Genomic DNA, 22,880 nt, shown 5'->3' on the forward strand with positions numbered 1-22,880 from the left:
ATAAGAGGGAGGCTCAAGTAAGGGGTATAGCAGGTTGAAGTTGAGCTCTCAAGGAATCTGCCACATGAATTGCTCAAGACTCCCCTGCAGAAGTATTTGTGATCTGTGATTACGTATTAAACAAGCTGGTTGATATTCAAATACTCATCTTGACTCTGTAATTCAGCTGATCATTTGTGATGTAGTAGAACTGGCTTTCTTAAACGTGGAGCTTCTTCTAGCACACTTGATTCCTTGGCAAAAATCTACTTTGGGTGATGGCTTTTATCATACAGCAATGTTTATGCCTGTGAGAGGAAAATTTGTCTGACTGCTCTAGTTGTAAATATTGTGCAGTGTTTTTTTACATGGTATTTTTTCATAGGGAACAGAAAGGAAATCATTTATCATAGAACTTTTTTACATATTAGGAAATTGTGAGGCTCTTCAAGATGTTTTTATTTGAATTACTAGTTCTTCTAGAACTGCTTTGGAGATCCATGCTGTTTAAAGGACTGGGTACACCAGATTCCCCCCCCCCCCCCACATATCTGCCTTTTCCTGTTGTTGTATAGATAATGACCATGGTAATTAACATGGTTTTAAGTAGCTGCAAAAAGATGATATAACCCAGAGGTGAGACAAGTTACTTTGTGGATTGCAACTGCTAGCACATCTCAGCCTGACTGGGGGATTCTGGGAATTCTAGTCCAAAACATATCTTCTCTAAGCTCTGCAGTTTACAAAGGGGAGGAAAACAACTCCACATTATTCAAGGCATCTTTGCCTCATTTTTAACTGGCTCCAAACTTGTGAGTTCTGTCAGCAGTGCTGAAGCTCAAGCTTTAAAGGTTCTCATCTCTTTAAAAAATCATAGTTTAAAGCTGGCTGGAACATGTCTGTTAAAACTGATTTGAAACCAGATTTGGAAAATGGCAGACTTGCTGTATGAGCGACAATTGAAGCAGACTCGTGCCCTTCTCTTTGTTCAATCCTCAGTCAGCATGGAGCAAAGATGGGAGAATTGCCCACTGTGTTTCTTGCATTACCATGTGCTGCTGGCTGACTAAACTACAAGTTAATATTGGCAGAAGGAAATTGACAGTACATTTTATTAATATTTGAACATGTCACAAATTCCATTGTTTACTCTGAAACATGTATATATATTTACCAGTATAATTTGTATCCTATTATCATCAACTTTTCTGCCATGTGTATCACAGAGCCTCATATTAAAACATTTATTTATGAATCTCTAATACAAATGCAAAATAAATTCTTTGATTATTAGTTAGAAACCCCCCCCCCTTAACTGTGGACTCAGGGATTTAAACTTCTTCTTGGGCTTGCTTGATTTTGGAACATGGAGTCCAAAAAACAACAAACATTTCAAAAACCAACAAAATAATATTGGCTGTGTGTTTGTGCATGTTGCTCCTTAACATATTGTATATCAATATACAAAGAAAGGGCAAAAGTTCAATAATGACAGATTCTTATGCAGTGAGCCCTCCACATTTGCTGGGTATAAGGGCAGAGAACCCCATGAAATTGGTAAAATCACAGGTTTAAATTTAAAAAAATAAATAAAAACCATAGAATTATGCAAGAGGACCTACAAATGCCTAGAGAAGTGTTTTCTCTAGGAATCTCTAGGTCCTCCAGGATGACTCTGTGGTCAAGTTCTGGTAGAGTTGTGCTGGAAGACCTAGAGATTGCTAGAGAGAACATATTAATCAAATCCACGAATGATCAAATCTGCAAAGTCAAAGCCAGAAATGTAAAGGACCAGCTGTACCTCTTATTGAAATAAGAGTCCCTCAGGTTTCTATTAATGTAAGGCAGTAGTTCCCAAACGGTGCCCTTTAAGATATTTTGAACTTCAGCTCCCGGAAGCCTCAGCCATGTTGGCCAGTTTCTGGGAGTCGAAGTCCAAAATCCCTTAAAGATCACAGTTTGGGGACCACTGATGTAAGGGAACAGAATACCAGAAACTTTTCCCAGTTGCCTTTGGACACTGGCCCTCCCTGGCACACTAAAATCTCAAGCAAATTAATTTGCAACATAATCACCAACTGAAAGATGTTTTTTAGAATTGAATACTGCTGGCTATTTTGAAACTTGTACAGTCAGCCCTCCATATCCATGGATATTTTATCCATGGATTCAAGCATCCACGGCCTGAAAATATTTAAAATATATACCATTTCCAATAAGCAAACCTTGATTTTGCCATTTTATATAAGGAACAACATTTCACTACTCCACTGTATTTAATGGGATTTGAGCATCCACGGATTTTGGTATCCATGGAGGGTCTTGGAACCAAACCCCTGTGGATACCAAGGGCCCACTGTATTACCATTTGATTTTCTCCCCCCCCCCCTTTCTCTTTATAAGGTGTAAACCATGCCACACAGCTTGTCTATCACGTCTCTTACACTAATTCTTTGAAAGAGGAGTGAGAATTATGGACCCCTCCAAATGTTGTTGGACTGCAACTCCCAGCATTCCTCACTGTTAACGATGCTGGCTAGGACTGCTGAGAGTTATACATGAACAACTTCTGGAGGGTTGCACAATTCCCATCCTTGATTTGGAAAAATACATACTACAGCCTTTTCCAATCCAGCCCCTTCCAGGTGTATTGTATTACAGACCCTATCATCCACAATCAGCATAGCCAGTAGGCTGCTGGCTAGGATGCTAGGACTTGTCATCCAAGCCATCTGGAGGTTGCTACATTGTGAACAGCTGATATTTTGTCCTACATGGAGTGTGGTAGAATGTTTTACTGTATCCCCTCACTTACATCATTCTTGTGAAATTCCCTCCTGATTACAATATAATTTTTCTAGGTGCATTGTTAGAATACATTACTGTAGGTCATGAACAACAACATCTTGCCTATAGGGTGCAAGAATATAGTGCACTGAGAATAGTTGCTGGGATCATCAAGGGGTGTGACAAAGAAATGGAGTGACACTTTTGCCTGAGGTTTTGCGTGTCACGTGCATCATCTGGAGGATCTAGGTGTCATTTACTAACCAGCAGTCTCTGAACAGGGAGTAGCGATGGAGATCAGCAGGATTCCAGTGAAGTAGACTGAACTGGAAAGTACGCTCGTCATTGCTTTCTTCTTTCTGCCTGTGTCTTGCTGTTCCAGGGATGACCCCTTTACTCACTGAAGTGTAGTAACAAGCATGAGGCAAATGGGTTAGAGTTCAGCAGAGCATGCTCCAGGCACCATGATTTTTCATTGTCATGGATTTTCATCCAGGAATTTCCATGCACTGAGCCAGCCTGGTGGAGGGAACGTAGGCTTTGTTTTGTTTTGTTTTTGTTGTTATCTGATGTCAAACATCCAGATGCAGAGATGCTGATAGTTTCTACAAAGTAGCAGCATTGTTCAGTTCACCACAAAGCTGCCTTTGAAGCATTTCAAAGGTTTGAAAATAGATTCTATTTTTCCCCTGCCTTGTGCAAATTGACTGCAACACAACAATGCAGAATGCTGTCTAATTTCATGGGAGTGCGCTACAACTGAGTGCTTCATAAATATTGCTTTGTCCTCTCCCTGTACAAACTGCTCCCCCTTCTCCTTTTTTCTGGAGGCTTCAAAGAGGTGGGAAAAGAAAAGCTTGTCATCCTTCGTTTTTGAGCTTAGCTCCTTTTGACTCTGTAAGGATTTTCATACAGTCTGGTGGCATTAGGATCCTCTACAAGGAAGCAGTTAATTGTACAAGGCACATCAGCTAGGCTACCAGCTGTTCCTGCAAACCAATTGCATGCCTTGCATTGCTAAAATACAAGACTGAGAAATAAATAAATAAATAAATAAATAAATAAATAAATAAGAGACCCAGCATGCTTGTGGGTGTGGATAAACAAATCAGAAATATTTTGAGAAACAAAAGGAAAGGGGCAGAGAGACATGGTGCATTGGAGAAGGGAAACAGAAGCTTGTTTCTTTTGAGTCCTGACTGTTCTTCCGTAAGAAAATACTCTGGTTGAGCATTTGAGAGTTTGGATCTTATCCTTGGAATGGCAAGCATTGCAGAAGAGTTACTGGCAGTTACTAAATGGTCTCAAGGGCCTCTGTTTATCTAAAGCAATGTGAGACATCTTAAACAGTAGCTAAAGCAAAATGATTCTTTTATGCTATTGGGAGCCAATCACTCAATTCCTAAGACTAATAATCTCAGAGACACCTCCTCAAATGCACTCAGAAGTAGACAGGTAGACAAACAGGCACGGGAATGCTACGTCCTGCCCACCATCCCCCAGAACACACTGATCATATGTGTGCATGGAGCCTCAGAGCCTTCCAGAAGTAACTATCTGTGCATAGCGAAGCAGCCACCCCCATTTCTCCCCCTTCTGTTCTCTCCTGCTGCTGGATAAAGGCAAGAACAGAATTTCCCATCTGACAGCAGAAGGCTCAGCCATGGATATTCTTGCCATGGACAGTCAGGAAACAGTCTGTTACCTAGTACCAGTTCTGTGGCTGGGAGATGAAATATTCCCTTACCCAATTATTCTTGATTTTTTCCAAGGTGCTTTTAATGTTTCACTTTCCTGTTAACTAGGCTGGTAGAAGGTTAGCTATGTCTACTTAATAATTCATTTTCGTTTCATTTTGATCACTTAAAAGAGGCTTACATACCTGTCAATATGACTAGTGGTCCAGAGTGCCATGGGACAAGATACTGATTGTTCTGGGGCTACCTGTCCAGCCATGTGACACCAAAGGCAGCCATTTTCTTCCAGGATAAAAACTGAGAAAAAGTGGTTGAAGAGAATGTTTACTATAGATCTGCCATAACCATCCTCACATTGTTTTGTTGCAGGTGGCGATCCTGCAACTGCTTTACACAACTTCTTGTGAGGCATCCATCTGAAATAATATCCCCACTGTCTACCGACTAGGAATAATTGTGTCAAAAGTATTGTATATGCCTTTTTCAAAACATGCCATGGATCCCAACTGCTTCCCTGAATCTAGCAAGTGTATGTTACTTATACCATATGTTGTTCACTGGGTGGTCTCAGGAACTGCACTGCTGAATCAGTACAAGAAGACTGCTTATATATATATTGAGACTCTGAACGATGGAAATTACAGTATATACATCTGCAGAGCATCTGGGGTGTCTAGTCTGTGGAATCCTTTGTGTGGCAGATGTGTAGCATCAGTCCAAATTTATGTGTTAGAAAACAGCCCAGAAAGATTGACGCTCAATTTGATCCTAGCTCATTTCAAGAGCCACTGCACCGAGAATAAATGAATGACAATATAGACCTTTAATACCTTTTGTAGCATCATAGAGCTGAACTCTTCTCCTCCATTTTTGTTTGGTCTTTCATTCTATCATTTTGGACAGCTATTTGTAGATTGAGGCATTGTCTTCTTTATCTTGTTCAAGTTTATAGCATTCATTTTACCCATCCTTCAGAGTCGGATGCTTTTGTTTTTAAACTGTTGTTAACTAGAATCATAATATCATTTTAAATTGTTATAATTAATTAACTAGTCATATTTCTTCGTATGCTTTTACAATTAAATTCTTCCTGCCTGTTTTAAATTGATTTTATCATATGCCACCCTGAGATCTTGTGATACAGGGCTGGATAGAAATGTTTAAATAAATGAATAAAGGCCTGGTTTTAATGCCTCTCTGCTGTTTGCTCCTTACTGAAAATAAAATTTAGGCCCGTTACACACGGGCTTAAAAGTACGCGCAGAGCGCGTACTAGGGTTAAGACGGGGCGGTGCTTCTGCACTGCCCTAACCCTAGTGCGCGCTGTGCGCGCACAAAATGGCAGCAGCCGTTCCACACAGCCACTGTCATCAATACGTCATGGCCGCGCCACCTCCAAACAAGGCGGCGCGGTTGTGACGTATTGGGGTCGCGGCAGGGCGCCTAGGGCGCCCTTTCCGCGACCCTCCTGGTTTGGTCCGCTGGGCGCAGCCTTCAGACAGCTGCGCCCAGCGGACCAAAGGAGAAAGGGGCCAAACGGCCCCTTTCTCCTTCTCCTTGAAGGCTGCCGCTTGAAGCCCCAAGGACATCCCTTTCCAGGCTGCGGGGAAGGGGCCTTTTGCCGTTTCCCCGCAGCCCGGAAAGCGGCGGATCGGGGCTTCAGCGGCTGCCGCTCTGGCAGCTGAGGCCCCGACCTGGCGGGGAAAGGTGTGCCTACAGGCCGCCCCAAAACTTGTAACGCGCTCAAGTTATGAAAACACTCCAGTGCTAGTTTATGAAAAGGGATGGGTATTGAGTTTTTACAATAAAACACACAAAGTCTGTAGAACAATGACAGAAACAACAACTAACTACAAGCGCAAAGAGTATGTATATGATAAATAGTTATTCTGCAGCAGAATCAAAAAATTAGTTCTCAGCAAGAGCCAGAGAGTCTACTTTATCAGCGCATAGAGTATAAAAGGGATGGTTTTTAATCTCTCATTTGTCTTAAAAAAACAGGAAGCACCATTTCGGAATGAACTCCATGGGATTCTTTTTGTACAGGTAGTTGGCTTGGAGTAATAGTTCCATCTTGATGATGCCTCTACTCATGGTTACTTATAATTGCTGGGATTTTCTTGCCACAGGTGCTCCGGATCCCACTGCAGGGGCCAGCATTGATGACGAGAATTGCTGGCATTTGGATGAGGAACAGGTTCGAGAGCAGGTGAAGCTTTTCCTCTCCCAAGGAGGGTACTATGGTTCTGGGAAACAACTCAATTCCATGTTTGCTAAGGTGAGCACTGACTTACTCCCCCCCCCCCATTGCCTTGGCAAAGACTTTTTAGATTATATCATACCTGGACTTTAGCAGATCTTTTCCCTATGAGGTGCAGCTTCTACAGCTTTGAAGATTACTTTTTTGTTAAGGTTAGGCAGCATTTGCATGGTTTGGATTGCACTTGCTCATTGGCTCATGGATCTCAGAGGGAATGTTATAGGAAGCATCTTGCTTCAGATTAGTTTGCCAGTTGATGTGCCTGTCTAGAGGAGCAGAAATGAACTGGACATATTTGGCAGTGCAGTCTTAGTAGCCTTGGAATGACGCAAAGATGAGGAAAACGCTTTGTTTCATTTCTATGTTCTGTCAAACTGACATTGTTTTCCTCAATACAGATCTCCAAAATTTTACCATGCAAAATATTATAGTTATTTTGAGTGTGTATGTACTACTTTATATAGTAGCTAGTATATGCAAGGTTTGTATGTGAATGACATGATGCAATTAATTGTAACAAGGGATCATAGTCTTAATGCTTTGTATGCTTAACCTGACTGGAAAATGTGTATTGCAGCTTCTCTCAATTTCCGTCAATCCCCCAGTCAGCTCTAATTTTAGGATGTGTACATAATGCTATTTTGCTACTAATTGGAAATGGAAGTTCAGCTTTCTAGTCTAAGACACCAGGTTTGGAAATACTGGTTTACTGTGGTCCAAAACACACTGCAGAAATAATCCAGTTTGAGACCACTTTAACTGCCCTGTTTCAGTGCTAAGGAATTCTAGGAACTGTAGTTTTATGAGACATTTAGCCTTCTCTGTCAGAGAGCTCTGGTGCCACAATAAACTGCAATTCCCAGTTTTCCCTAGCACTGAGCAGGGCAGTTAAAGTAAGATTTTTTCTGCAATGTGTTTTTAACCTGTGTCTACTTTTATCAAGTAGAGGATAATTTGTTACAGGAATATAAATGCAAGGCACACAACAACAAAATACAGAATGATGAGGCGTAGACAGTTTTGAACATGTTAAGACTTCATTTGAACTATGGTTTATTTTCTTCTCTAGCCTCTGGCATTTCTCCTATACCATAGGATTGGAAGCTTGCCTTGCCAATTAATTGTACTTTTGTGTTATGTCCAAACCTTAAATTATGGTTAATCTGAACTGTGGTTTATTAGAACAAGTAAATTGCATAGATCACTATTTGAAATGGGCTTGGTACTGAAAATTGTAATAAAAGTTAACTACATTTTTTCTGGATTTGGATATTCTGTACCCTTCAGCTATAGTTGATTAAAAATGGAAGAAAAGTTTAGAGTCTCCATGTTCATTCCAGGGGAGCTGACAAGTCCAAATCCCATTCATATAATGATAAACCACATTTTATGGTAACATCTGAATGAAAACTTGATAGCATAGTTATTATTGACCTTCATAAAGGATCAAATACATTTGAATTAAAAACTTTTGTTCATCTGTATTTTAGTCACATAGAGCCTCAAGCAACCATGGTATACAGGCAGCTGCAAAATATATGCCCATAGTTTTCAGGTGTTCAAATTTGCAGTTTATGGCCAACATCATGTTGGAAACTCCCTTTAATACCAAATGATGGGTCCATTACTCTTTATGGATGGGAGAATAATGGGATAAGCATGGGATGATCTTCCCCCTTGAAATACCACAGGTTAAGGATGGGAGCAATCCACTTTGCTCCTTTGTGTGATAATCTCCACAGCCAGAATTGCCAACTCCCAGCTATAGGGGAGGAAGGACTTTAATATAAATTCTTTATTTACAAATTATTAAACATACAAAATTAAATCATTACATTCATATCCAGCAAACCGACTATTTCACGCATAACATCTCACATACATAAAATAATGCACATAAAATCAGACATTCCTACATACATATATCAAACAAAAGACAACAACACTCCCTTCATAAACTTTCCCACCTGCCTCTCTCTTAATTCATTCCCTTCTAGTCTCATCCTTAACCTTTCTTTCATCTTCCATTCCTTTTTTCCCTCTGCCTCTTATTCTCTCCATCCACATCTTTTTTTCACAAATATCCACCTCCACCCTTACTCTGGGGGAGGCGGGACTTTGGAGGCTCACTAACTCGCCTAAATCTTGCACAAGGTCTGTATTTAAGTCATAACTTGGGTATGATGGGTATAGTCCACTCCAAAAGATGAGTGTGGGAATTACCACCTGGCCACCGGTCTTCCATGCTGCTTCTGATAATTGTAGATTTTACAGGCTAAGACCAGCATTATCGCCCTGTCTCTTGGTTTTCAGGGAAGAGATCCCTCACCTGGGATTTCCATGTTCGCCTTGAAATGATTGGAGCTTAAATTAGGCAGAGTGTACTTGCAGTGACACATCTTCACATATATTTAGGCAGCATGTTATCAAATGTCTTGTTATCTTGGGGAAGTACATACATCCACTGAGCTAATCCTTGGTTACCTGAAACATGCAAGAAGCCTATCCTTGTTTCCATTTAAATCCAGTCACCATGTAGATAAAAGTTCTTGCCCTTTCCTTCTGTGCTGTAGGTCCGTGAAATGCTGCGCATGAGAGATTCCAATGGAGCCAGGATGCTGACGCTAATCACTGAACAGTTTATGGCAGACCCACGGCTTGCTCTGTGGAGACAGCAGGGGACAGGCATGACAGACAAATGCCGACAGCTCTGGGATGAGCTGGGTGAGTTTCTGTGTCTCTCTGGAGTTCGATTAGGGAGGTCAGTTTGCCCAACAGTTAGTGATGGAGGAGGCCAGAGGGAACCCTTGCAGAACACAAATCCAAAAGGCTGCTGGACACTTTTGATGTGTTGTGGGCAGATGGCTTCTGGGGCCAGTTTGAAGCTGTACAGAGCTAGGAATGCATATTCCACAGAATAGCAGGTATAATAAGAGAGAGAAAACTGGGGAAAACTTTTTTCTTTTTTTAAGAAGCATTGGAAACTAAGATCTTCTCCACTGCCTGCTGCCTGATTCCCTTTGTAAGAGCAGATGCAAGGACTGAACATGGGATATTTTGTGTTCAAAGCATATGTTTATGGTCCCTCCTCAAAGTATTGTTCCCCAACCCAGTTCTTCTTTTTCTCCTGTGCATTGGCTTGTCTGAATATTTAATAGCTGGTTTTGAAAAAAATGTTTGCTCTCCTTTATTTGCTCAGTAGTACATAGAGTACATTGCTTGCCTGAAGGCCACACCTCTGCCTTTTGGTAGGCAGGATAAATGACTGCCACTGTTAGTTAGTGTGGTAGAGGGCTCTAGGCTGCCATGCAGATAGGCCATTTGAATTTTGCTTGTGGCTTAAAACTGAGGAAGAGCTTTATATTTTAAGACAATCTGCCATAACCTTTCATTTGGGAGATGGTGGTTGCATTTGGACATAAACCATGTTATCTTGATGGGAATGAGAAGCCACAAGCCTTCGGCTCTTATGCATACCCTCCCCCTTTTGAGAGATGGGAAGCTTTTTCTTTTTGTTTTTTATTAGCCAGAATTTAGGGCTACATCAAAAGCTTACAGTAATTATCATTTGTTGAAAGAAGCCATCTTCAAAATTCTTCAAAGCTATGTTTTGACCTTGGTTTGTTTTGATATACCAAAGCATAAAATTAATCATAGTTTTATGCAAATAGATCTTGTAGCACCTTTGAGACTAACTGTGCAAAAGAAGTTGTTGTATAAGCTTTTGTAGATTGGGTCTATTTACTCAGATGTTTTTTAGCTTGTTGTGTTAGAATGGGGTGCAGGCACCTCCTGGAGTTTCCATAGCTGTCAATCCCACATATTAAAGCCATGTGCCTGACAATCAGTAATAGGGAATAGTGAAGGTACTTGGCAAACATGAGCAAGAGAGGAGTGGGGAGGGAGGGAAGGAAAGAGTGATTCAGGGGCTCATTCATAAGAGCAGAAACTCTTATGGCAATAACAGATTTATGATAGCATGAGTTTTTGTGAAATAAAACCCACTGTCTCGGATGCATGAACTAAAATATTAGCTATGTATGATACAGATATATACACATTGTACATGGTAGGAACTGGGGTGAGAATGAAATTAGACACAGAACATGCATCTGAGTAAATTGTCAAATGATGGTTTAACAAGTACCAGGTAGCATGGAAAGGAATAAGAGTGTGCGAGTATGAGGCTTGTTCATATGGTGCCACACCTGAACCCAATCCTATTTTTCTCAATTTTTTGCTCTTCTCCAAAACTGGTCCAATCCTCAACAGTAAACAAAGAAAATACATAAACAGTCTCCAGACAGATTAAGGTCAAGCTTTAGTCCAACTGTTTTCAATCTTCTTCTCATAATTAGGATCTAATCTTCAGTATTAGTGCACGGTGATTAAAGCTCCAAAGTTTCTTGTGCTATCAGAGTATTAGCTGTCCTTTTGTGCTTCAACTCCTCTATGAATTCTGTTTTAATACAAATGTCTGAAATTTACCAAGAATAAAATCACTCTCTTTAACATCAGTTTCTATTCAAATTAAAAATTTAGTGATTCTTAGGTACAGTACTATATAGTTCAGCATGAAATCAAATGGAAGCATAGTTTGAAATGGTCAGCTTTAAAAAAAAACACAAGCCCTCAAGATCAGTAAGGATTTAGGGCCTTTCTAGATGGTTAAGAAGATAATTACTAACTTGGCTTCCCCATCTTCTGGAAATGGTTAGTGAAGACTTATTCACGGAAAATAGTTCAGGCTTGTTGGTCATCTCAAAAAAACACTAATGCATTCTACAGCTATGGAAAGGGCAAGCATACAGTTGTAATGAAGTTAGAAGAGGAAGAGACAGCAAGTGTTTATGGAAATGTTGAGCACTGCAGGATGGGTGGGGCAGGCTTCCCCCTCAAAAAAAACAAAACCCTGATCTGGCATGACATGAATAAGTCTCATTCCAAAGGGGTAGCCATATTAGCCTGTTTCAGCAAAATAACAAAGAGCATTTTGTTACCTTTAAGGCTAAGAGATTTATTTCAGCAGGAGTTTTCACCAATTACGTCATTTTATCTGATCAAGCAAACTGGAGTCTGGGCAAAACATATGAGAAGGAGATATGGGAATGCTTATTCTTGTAGTGCCAAAAAAGTTTGGCATTCTCTAAAAACTGAGCAATTATGTTCTTGAATTAACCAAATCAGTTGCAAAATACAGCATTTCTTATTTATTTTATTTTATTTATATCCCTCTGTTCGCCCAGCACTGGACCCAAAGCAGCTCACATCAAGCTGAAAACAGCTTAACATCAAGTTAAAAACTTTTCTTGTGGTCATTCTTGGCTCCATCTTAGGGTAGTGCACTTCTAATATCCTGTTCTCAAGGAATGTCTGCACAGCAGAGGGAGAATCATGGAAGTTATTCTACTAGACACACTCACAGTTCATGTTAGTAACAGAGAGGCTTGTTAGATTTATGTTGTATATGAACAAATGCCCTCTCTGGCTTTACAGATATTACTGTGGAACTCTGATAAAATCTATCCATGGAACGCCACTGTCTTAAGTGGTTGATTTCAAGTGTACCTTTTATTAATTTGTAGTCACTTTGATATATTACAGGCTGAGTATCCCTTATCTGGAATTCTGAAATCTGAAATATTCCAGAATTGTCTACATAAGTGGCTGAGATAGTGACATCTTTGCTTTCTGATGATTCGGCACACACAAACTTTGTTTCATGCATAAAATTATTAAAACTATTGTATATAAAATTACCTTAAGGCTATGATAGATAAACAAATTTCTTGTTTAGATATGTGTCTCCTTTCCAAGATATCCAAAATCTAAAACACTTCTGATCTCAAGCATTTTGGGCAGACTCAGACTGTATTTTGAAAGAGGTTAGAGGAAAGAAATTTATTTGGATATCTTACCATTTATTAAATATATAGGCAAGACTCTGTTTCAATGGCAAAGCACATAAGGTCTCAGGTTCAGTTTCGACCATCACCAGCTAAAAGGCACAGCACAAATAACTCTGCCCATGACCTTAGAAAATGTTACTGGATAGTGTAGGCAGTACAGGTGGGTGGGCCAGTACTTCAAGGCAGCTTTGTCTGCTGAAGATGAAATGGAGAATCCAACTATGCAATGATATAAATAGTAGTGTTGATTGCTTGGGCTCCATCCTACGGAGTCCTGGGATTTGTAGGTTGTTGTGACACCAGAGCTCTGACAGAGAAGGCTAAATATCTCACAAAAATACAACTCCCAGACTTCCATAGCATTGAGCCTTGGCAGTTAAAGCCATATCAAACAGCATTAATTCTGCAATATAGATGCAGCCTGAGACTAGTTTATACATTGCCTCTCCAATGTGAGCTCTGTACAGAACCTTGTTTCCATGGTAGTGGGCCATGAAAAGTTATAACATTTAAATACAGTTAGCCCTCCGTATGTATCCACAGTCCGCATCAACAGATAGCTTGAAAACACATTTTTAAAAATTCTAAAAGGCAAAGATTGATTTTGTCATTTTATCTAAGTGATTTCATTTAGTATACCATTCTACATAATCAGTCCTGAGAATCCAAGGAATGTGGTGTCCACAGGGGGTCTTGGAACCAAATCCCAGCAGATACCAAGGGCTCACTGTATATTTCTTACACTGTACTGTCATCTAGTCACTGTGATGTAGTCTAAAAGGAGAAGTATATACATTTTAAAAGGAGATAGACAAGTTGTGAAGGGCCTTAGCATACCTATGCTGCCATTGGGAGGAATGTGTGAGTGCTGATGTGCATAATCCGCACAATTTTATGGTGCATGCCGGACAAAGCGCATTTAAGCACAACACATTAAGAAGAACCCCTTGGCAACTCTTATGTAAGTGTAGTAACATTTAGAGTAGCCCAAACACAGTCAGGTGTGAATAATACTAATTAAATTCCCTGAGCTGGAGCACAATCCTTACTGGCTAAGGACCTAGCAGAGCCAACACTAGACCAGCTGCTTTTGTGCTGAACTCAGATCCTTCAGCCTACTAGTGTTGGAAATTACTTAAGACTACCTTCAACATGTTTTAGGTTTGTGCTACTGTTGTGGCTGTGTCCATTGGCCTGAGGTGATCTGAGGCTAATTTAACTTTGCTTCTTCCTTATCTGCTTCTTCTCCATCCCTTCACTGACTTCCATTGGTAGATATTAGCCAGCAGAGTCATTCTGCCAATAGACTGATCTGTTGGTTGATCTCTGAGATCATCCACTAGGGCTATAAATCTCAATTAGTTTATCTTCTCATGTGTAGTATTTTGCCTGTTTTCACATGTTCAGAACTGTTGCAAAGGAATTATTGTGCAGAGAAAAATGAGTTTTGGGTGTTGTTGTTGTTTTGTACAAACAAAATCTGTACAGGAGACTGTTTTCTATGCAGGAACCTCCTTCTACACAACAAACAGGGTTTAACACAAAAATTCATGTGTTTCCTCTGCAGTATAATTCCTCTGCAACTTTCTGAGACTTTCAAACACCAGAAAAAAATTGAAGAAATTTCTTGCTAGTCTATTATTCTTTCCAGCTGTTGGGAAATCCTCTTTGAACCTGGGAATGAATGATTACGAATATTACTTCTATTATTTCAAGAAGAGCATTTCTGCCAATATCTGGAGATTTCTACCAGCAGCAGAAGTTTGCGACTAATCCTAATTCCCTACTGGTAGTGCGTATTTGAATTAGGATTATTATTATTATTATTATTATTAACTTTTATTTATAAAGCGCTGTAAGTTTACACAGCGCTGTACATCAATTTTTTAGTCAGATGGTTCCCTGCCCTCAGGCTTACAATCTAAAAGACACGACACAAAAGGAGAAGGGAGTGGTGGTGGGGAATAGGATCAGGATTGCACTATTTTTCAGTTAGTGGAGAGTAACAACTTTACCTAAAATACACTGTACTTCAAAAAGGATGGGTCTTCAAAATCCAGACAAAAGGCAACATATTTCTCAAAAACTGCTCACAGTTCAGCCCCCTAACTAACTGAAACAGCACACAATGAAGGCCAAGTGGGGATAGGACAGATGATGACTGCCCTAAATGGAGTCAAGTTAAGTAGCTCATGTTGCAGGGCTGGTCCCACCAGTAGTCTTAGTGAGGTGATCACCTCGCGAGGCAGGATAGTGGGAGCATCTCATTTGCCACATCTTCATATCTTAGAAGGACCTTTGCTGCTCTGGAGAGTGGTTGCCACTACTTTTCTAAGGACCTCCAAGGTTGGTCTCTGATGATGGCCTTCATCTTCCTCTGGCTGCACGCCTCCATTGGGTCAGAGAGTGGTACCAACACATTTCCTCATTTTCAGTATGCCAGCCTCCTCCTTTGGGTGGTGGATGGGTGGGAATGTGGTTGTTATGTTCATCTCCCTGTTAGGCAGGCAGGTGGGGCACTACTAGCAGCTCCTCACCTTTTGCCATTTCAGAGTGGGGTATGTAGCCGCAGCAGCCTTCTCAAGTGGTGTCTGCTGGGGGGACAGAAATGTCATCTCTGCCACCTCATTCTTCATCTACTCAGGTGGGGAGTGGGGTGAACACCACCACTATGCCCCCATTTAGTGTGTGTGTTTGGTGGTGGTGGGCTGGAATGTGAAGTAATTGTGTTTGGTTTCCTGCTTTAAAGCAGCAGGAAAGTCTGTGTCACTCCTGCAAGCTGCCACTTGTTTAAGAAGAAATTTAGATCTTTCATGAAATAAGGTCTTGTGTTGGAAATACTATTTGACATCTGCCCATTGTGAATAGAATACAGTGGTTCTTGCTTCATATCCTTTAAAGTGTGTCCGTCTGCTTCTGTATTGAAGGTAACAGAAGGTGTTACTCTGGATGACTAGTAGTTTGTTTTGCTTGGATATTTATGGGCCAAGATTTAGGATACGATTGGGGATTGAACACCTGCCCAATTTGTCATTATGAATCAAGAGCTCAGGGATGTATTCACATTACTCGCATACATTTCAGGAAGCAAATGTGGGCAACTGTAATCTGATCCACTTCCTTCCTTGCTGAAACAAGAAATTCTAAGACTCATTTCAGTGGCACATCCTGCATCACAAATGTGCACCATATTGTCAGAGTTTAGTATTGTTATGTCTACTTGTCATCTTTTGGATCTAACCCACATTTGATGGAATGTGCTCCATTAATCCTGCTGCCATTTCCTACAAGTGTTGAACAAATCTCACAGAATTTAGGAACATACATATGTTGTAGGGTATGTTAAAACTTTCTTTGTACAGTTCTGGTTGTTGTTGCTAAAACAGTTTGCTTTTATGTATAAACCCAAATACTGCCCTGGGAATCCTTGCTTTTCTGCTTCCAAATCTGACCACTTGTCATCATTTTTCATGCTGTCTCATATTACACATGTGCACATTTAACTTGGAAATAAATATACAGTCAAATTTGTATGGTTACAGTCAAAGGAAAGACATCTGCATATGTGTAAAGTGAAGCTGATGGGAGTGATTGTTGCTTGAACAAGAGACAATTTGTCTTTCTGCAAACATTCACAGATATTTCTTGTTAAAGCAAGATCTGTACCATCTTACAACTTTCATGATGTATAATGTGCTTTGTCAGGTACAGGGAGTATAATCCAGAACTTCAGGTATGTATACAGTGCACACGACTGAAGGTGCAGTATTGACAGTCAGCCTCCCATTCCCAACCATAGAGAATGAACGTTTGTGTATGTGTACACACAAAAACATATTATACTTATGCATATTATACTCCCTGTACTTCTTGAAGTTCATAATAAATTGTTGTTTAAGGTGCTACAGGACTCTGCTGTTTTACCTGCAACACTATTACCATTTCCTCCAACTTTACCTTGCAAATATGCTCTCACAAATCCAAGGCTATCCCTTTGGAGATATTTTCTGTGTTGGTTCTGCCAGTCAGCTGTAGAGTACCTTCTGGGGAAAGCATTGTATATTCCCAAATATAAACAATTGGAATCTAAATGTACAGATGATGTAATTTCTCCACAACAGACATAGAGCTTTGATATATGGATTGTGCTCCATGCATGAATAACAAATACTAATTTATTCTCCAAGAAGCAATGTTGTGTTTATATAAGGGCTCGGGCCTTATCAGGGTTTTGAATGATCAGTAGGACTGGACAGTGATACTATGAGACTGTGTTTCCGTGTGCTGACACATGTTCTATCTTGTTCATTATCCTTTCTTTTGACAGTAACTAGTACCAGATTTCCAAGGAACATGAACAAGGAACAGGGCAATTAGAGAGCAGCCTCTCCCCTGTCATTCACTTCCAGCAGTCTGAGGTTTAGATCAGCTGTTTTGTATAAACCCAAAGGCAAACTTTAAAAAACTGCCACCCAGGAGCCAGATCTATGAATTACTTTATGCTGAGTATGGTGGCACTCTCCCAGCCCTTTATCAAAAGAACTGACACTTTAAACTGGCAGCTTTGGGAAAGCAGCCCTGCTGCAGGCCATTGAACTCCATGGGAAGACTTGCCAGCTGGGAGACTTCAAAAGCCCAGATCTATAGAGCTGTGCTTTTTTTTTTTCCTGTAGGAGGGAAGGAAAGAAACTCTTAGAAGTTCAAGGATGACTGTCCTGTGTTTGTGGTTGGGCCCCCAAAGGAAATGCTAGGAAATACCCCAAGCTGTTCCATGGTGTTACTGTTCATAATTCAATAAAAGGAGGGGGCCTTCCTGTTTGGGCTCCAAGGGCATGTGGGAAGGTCTGAGCAGTTTAGAAATGGGGCTGTGGAGGGTGATTAAACAAGGCTCTTGTCAGCCTTTCATCACAACCTGCACAATTTTCAGCCTACTGTGGAAAAGGCATTTCACCAGCCTGTAAAGCATAGGTGCTATGCAGTGTCCCTGTTTTGGCTTTGAGATTCATAAGGTTCTGTTAGACAGCCATACATTGTTGCCAGGATTAATTTGGTTTCGGAGATAACATATTACACAGGCCTGCTGTAGTTTTTGGCAATGAGAGGAACAGTTCCTCCACTCACCTGATGAGTTCTGAACAGAGATAGAGGAGAAATTTGAGCAGTTCATGTTTGGTGAAGGATTGTTCCATTTGCATTTCAGTGAAAATTAGCTTAATTGCCACTTTTCAGAGCTGAATGCAGTTCCTGAACAAGAAGGCTGAGCATTTTTTAATGAAATGCAAAAATAAATAATACCTAATATAATAAATAAATAATTTTTTAAAACCATTCAAGACTGTGGCTATTTCAAACACTGCTAGCAAAAAAATCTAAATCTTTCAAAAAATGCATATCAAACCTGTTTATTCAGTGAAAATGTACACATGTCAAAAAGTGCACAAAAATGTGCATAAGAATAGGTAAAAATATTTCTAAAGACTAAAAAAAGCCCTGCAGATTGATGTAGAACTGGGAACAAAAATTAAGCTATGACCAAAAGGATGCTTGTGCATCCCTAGTAAGCACAAAGAACAAGGATGGGCAAAGTATATAACTGGCCCTATGAACAATTAAGTTCAAATGAGAAAACACAAAGGAGGAACAGTAGAAGAATGCTTAAGTGCCTTTTAGATTAGACATCATGGTATAATTTTGGTTTTCTGCATGAGCTTTCAGAAACCTATTTCATTAGCTGCAATAATTGGCAGAAGAAGGTGAGAGTCAATTACAGGCAAAAAGAGAGGGAACATTGCATTTTCATTTATGTCTGTCGTATACAAGCGGTACTAAGCAAATCATGAAAAAGTGAGGATAAGTACAAACGGTGTATCTCTGTAATGTGCATAAAAACCATAATCTCTCTTCAAAGCAAAATTGATGGAAAGAAATTTTAGTAAGAATTCCTGTTCTCCTGACTCTTTCTATTCATCCCCCTGGTTTTATTTTCTTTGGAATGGGTATCCAGAGATTTGCATGTTAAGGGATATTAAAATATGAACTAAAAGTAATGTTTGGGGTATTTACATTGAATTTGTGTACAGTATATTCAATGTAAATTATTGTACCCTTTCCTGTATTGTTATGTATTATTTATATGTATTATTCTATTATTTCTTAGATTGTTCACCATGGGCAGGTTTACTTTATCTATTTTATTGTTTGTATGTACAGCGCTGTGTAAATCTACAGTGCTATATAAATAAAGCATAATAATAATAATGTATTCAGCCTTTCCCTTAACATCAGGTTAATTTGTTTAATACATACTGTCAGAGAGTACTTCATACACAATATTAATATAGAACGTTAGATGAAATGCATATGTGTCAATACATAATATTAGTTATAGATGAAATACAGATGTAAATGTCCTGCATATGATGAATGGCACCATTTTGGCCACAAATTACACTGTTGCTATTGATTAAGGGGCACAGTTGGCATTTGGATCTGTTTCCTAGCTCAGAATGAAGGGACTGCCTTTCATCCTTAGTGAGTACTTGTTTAAGATGAGGAGATTGCTTATATCTAAGCATAGACTTCCCTTCAGTTGCATTTCTGAGAGTTGGATCATTCTCACTCATTGATTGTAGGAGTCTTATGATTCATTGAAAAGCTCTTGTGGGGAGCTGTTATTGTTTACTAGTACTGTTATGTCCTGTTAATTATCCTGAGTGGTTTGATGGCGTAATCAAACCTGATGAATTGTGCTGGGTTTTAAAATCTGGTTAATCGCTGCATTAGGGTTGCATTTCAGATTAAGGAAAGCTTGTCTTAATTTATCTGGTTCGTTATGATTATGCAGATCTGTGGTTGTAGTATACGGCACACTTAAAAGTATATGACATACTTCATTATATGGTGAGGAACAGAGCTTTGAAAAGTTACTTTCTTTGAAAAACTCAGATTTCTTGAGCCATTTTACTGGCTGTATTTCAAATTAAGGAAAGCTTGTCTCCGATTATCTGGTTCATAACTGCCCATGCTAGCTGAGGAATTGTAGAAGTTGTAGTCTAAAGCAGTAACTTTTCCAAATGCTGGTTGAGGGTGGCATCTATTGGCATGGAGGTATGGTTTACCTAAGGAACCTTTTTGTATTGGGAATAAAGCCTTGAACAAATGTTATTGTAAAGAAAGAGTTTAAAAAAAAATAGTACAGTTGGCCATTCGAATCCACAGGGATTTAGTTCCAGGAGTCCCTGCAAATGTAAAAAATGCAGATAATCACACCTTGTATTAATAAATGGTGGCAACGTGAATGCACACATTTCTGTATTTCATGTTTGTGATGCCACCATTTAATAATATCGGGTGTGATGATCTGTGAATGATGGAATTCACTGATCTGAATGGATCTGAAATAGGGCTGCCACAGCGCCGGACCTCAAAACTGGGAAAAATGTAGGACAAAATTTTCAAATGTAGGACACACATAAATGTGTCCTATATTTGAAAATTCTGTCCTACATTTTCCCTGGCGATCGCGGCGAGGAGCGGAGGCCAAGTGGCGAGGGAAAGCCTCCACTTAAGGAGGCTTTCCCTCCCCGCCTGGGCCTCGGGCCTCACCGCGATCGGAGGCCAGGATCGGGGCCTCTCCTCATTCCTGGCCCCCGCTGGGACCAGGAAGGAGGGGAGCAGGCCGGCGGCGATCGCCGCGGCCTCTCCTCGTTCCTGGCCCCCGCGGAGGCCAGGAAGGAGGGAGGAGGCTGCAGGGAGGCGGGGAGGTTGGTGCGGCTGCGCCCAAGAGGCGCAGCCTCCCTGCAGCCTCCTCCGCACCAGTTCTCGCTGCCCTCCTTTTCCTCCGCGCGACCATGCGCGGTGGAGGAGGAGGAGGAGGGCAGCGAGGCCCTAGGGTTGTCCAGCAACTCCGCTGCAACCGGGCTTTTCCCGGTTTTTGGCTGCACCCGTGCCGTGACCAGGCAGGGGCAGCCAAAACCGGGAAAAACCCGGTTGCAACTGGGTTATGGCAACCCTAATCTGAAAGGCCAGCTATACTTTCTTGAAAGAGCCTTACAAAGAAAAGGGTAGGTTTGTGAATAAAAACAATTCTAGTGAGAATAAACACATTTCGCTGGTTGTAGATGATCTTGAGGATCAGAAGGAGGAACTTAGTGGAACATTCCTAGGGTCTCTGTTTTGTGTCTTCTGGAAGAAAGGATTTAAGTAGTTTTCCTTCTGCCTGTAGTGTTGCTTTTCTGCACAAAAGTACAAACCTGAACTCTGCCATAGTACTGAATATATATTTCCTGTTTCTTACAATTATCCATTCTGATCTCTGCTGTTTTAGAGATTTTGGCAAGATCGTCATAATGCTCTAATACTGTTTTTATACAGTGGAACAAACCAAACATGTATAGAGTTGAAATCAGGTCGTTGTTCTAACTCTTGGTTTTGCTGGTCCATGTTCAAGCAGACTTTGATGTATAAAGTTCAAATAGTAGGTTTGTCCTAATAGGTGGAGTCTCCCTCCTTGGAGGTCTTTAAACATAGGCTGGATGATCATCTGTCGAGGATGCTTTGACTGAGAGTTCCTGAATAGCAGGGGGTTGGACTGGATGGCCCTTGTGGTCTCTTCCAACTCTATGATTCTATGACAGAAATATGGTAATCTCACATGCATGTACAGTTGCTGCTTCTCCATTTCCATCACCTGAATACTGTGCCGCTTCATGATGGGAGATCTTTTCCCCCACTTAGTTACTTCCTTTTAGAAATGCTCTCTTCTTGCCTCAAAGATGACACAGAAGTTTCTGAAACTTTATTTCGCAGTGAAACAGCGGGGGAACCTTGCTGCATGCTCCTGCCAAATATTGTTGAATAGCTATTTCTACATTTCTGCACTTGGTTTACTTTTATAGGTGCCCTGTGGGTATGTGTTGTGTTAAATCCACACTGCACTCTCGAAGAGAAGGCATGCTGGCTGCGACAACTTCGGAAGTGGGGAGATATGGAAGTCTGTCCACTTGAGGATGGGAATTATGGCAACGAACTTCCCAACATCACTAGCGCACTGACGCAGAACTCTAGTCACAGACAAAGTAAGTGGGGATGAGATTGTTCTCCTCTTTGGCATGTCATATTTCCCCTGCTGGATGTACAGCAAGCTATAGCAAAACGTCTGAACAGCATCCCAGCTGTGTATGATTATAAGACTTGTTCAGATGAGAGATTACCTCTATTGTTGCCTCTGCATGTTGGTAGATTCTGATCTGGAGTTATTTGGATGATGTTTACAACATGGAAGCAGACAGCTCTAGCAGTTGGATCATCTTACCTTGTTCTGTGATATGTACTTGGCCTATTCTGATTAAAAAGTGGTATCACTTATCTGACCAGAATTCTTTTCTTTTTCCTTTTCTGGCCTGAATTCTTAGCTCTTTAAATCCTGTTTGTTCGTTCTCCCCCCCCCCCCCAATTTCTGGCTATCCAGTTACTCATTCTTCTCCCTACCTCTTCCCCTACCTCTTGTGGATCTCCTCTGCATTTTCTGCTATGATTGTTGAGTTCAGTCATGGAAAGGAAGAACCAGGGGTGGGTACGGAACTAACATAGTTTTAACCATCTTGCATTCCAAGATTATTAAATCCCTTTCCAAACAAAAACAATTGTTCTCATATATTTTTAATTAAATTTTAAAATCCATTCAAGGTAATATTACATAACAATATTTTTTTAAAGAAAGTTGATTTTATGTTTTCACAAATATCTCTATTATCAGTATGCAAAGGGATCTTATAGCACCTCTGAGACTTATTGAAAGAAGGTAGCATGAGCTTTTGTAGGCTTGAGTCTATTTCCTTAGAGGCACGTAACATGCATCTGGGAAGAAGGCTCAACTTTACAAAAGCTCATGCTGTCAACTTCTTTCTTTCAGTTAGTCTCAAAGGTGCTACAAGATACCTTTGCATACTGGTTTTGCAGATTAACATGGCTATGTCTTTGAATTCTGCCATCTTTATCATCAGTCATCCCATCACTCTGATTTGTACAGCTAGAACTTTAATACATAGAAGTACAGTCATTAGACACTGTGGTGGCTGACACATCCTGAGGGCAACAGTTCAGGGAAGACTTTTGTACAAGAACCATTGATGTCCTTTGAATCTCAGGTGATGCACTGTTCTTTACTGCAGTGCTGCTCTCCAAGTGATAGTCCCTAGACCAGTGGCAATCCATGAACCATCAGTTACCAGTACCTAGCAAGTTTTC

At 40.5% G+C, this 22,880-nt stretch overlaps 2 protein-coding genes across 2 annotated transcripts in view; one reads left to right on the forward strand and one right to left on the reverse strand.

Annotated features, from left to right (window-relative positions):
- The window catches only part of EIF2B3 (eukaryotic translation initiation factor 2B subunit gamma), a 601,892-nt gene that overhangs the window by 264,142 nt on the left and 314,870 nt on the right, over nt 1–22,880 (reverse strand). The window lies entirely within an intron of this gene.
- ZSWIM5 (zinc finger SWIM-type containing 5) overlaps nt 1–22,880 on the forward strand; it is a 167,927-nt gene that overhangs the window by 124,033 nt on the left and 21,014 nt on the right. Inside the window, exons 3-5 of the mRNA XM_042462826.1 lie at nt 6,593–6,741; nt 9,297–9,447; nt 21,530–21,709. Of these exons, the coding sequence (XP_042318760.1) occupies nt 6,593–6,741; nt 9,297–9,447; nt 21,530–21,709 (480 nt within the window). The remainder of the gene's footprint in view (nt 1–6,592; nt 6,742–9,296; nt 9,448–21,529; nt 21,710–22,880) is intronic.

This window comes from Sceloporus undulatus, chromosome 4 (genome assembly GCF_019175285.1).
Source record: "Sceloporus undulatus isolate JIND9_A2432 ecotype Alabama chromosome 4, SceUnd_v1.1, whole genome shotgun sequence".
In the NCBI taxonomy this organism is placed as follows: Eukaryota; Metazoa; Chordata; class Lepidosauria; order Squamata; family Phrynosomatidae; genus Sceloporus; species Sceloporus undulatus.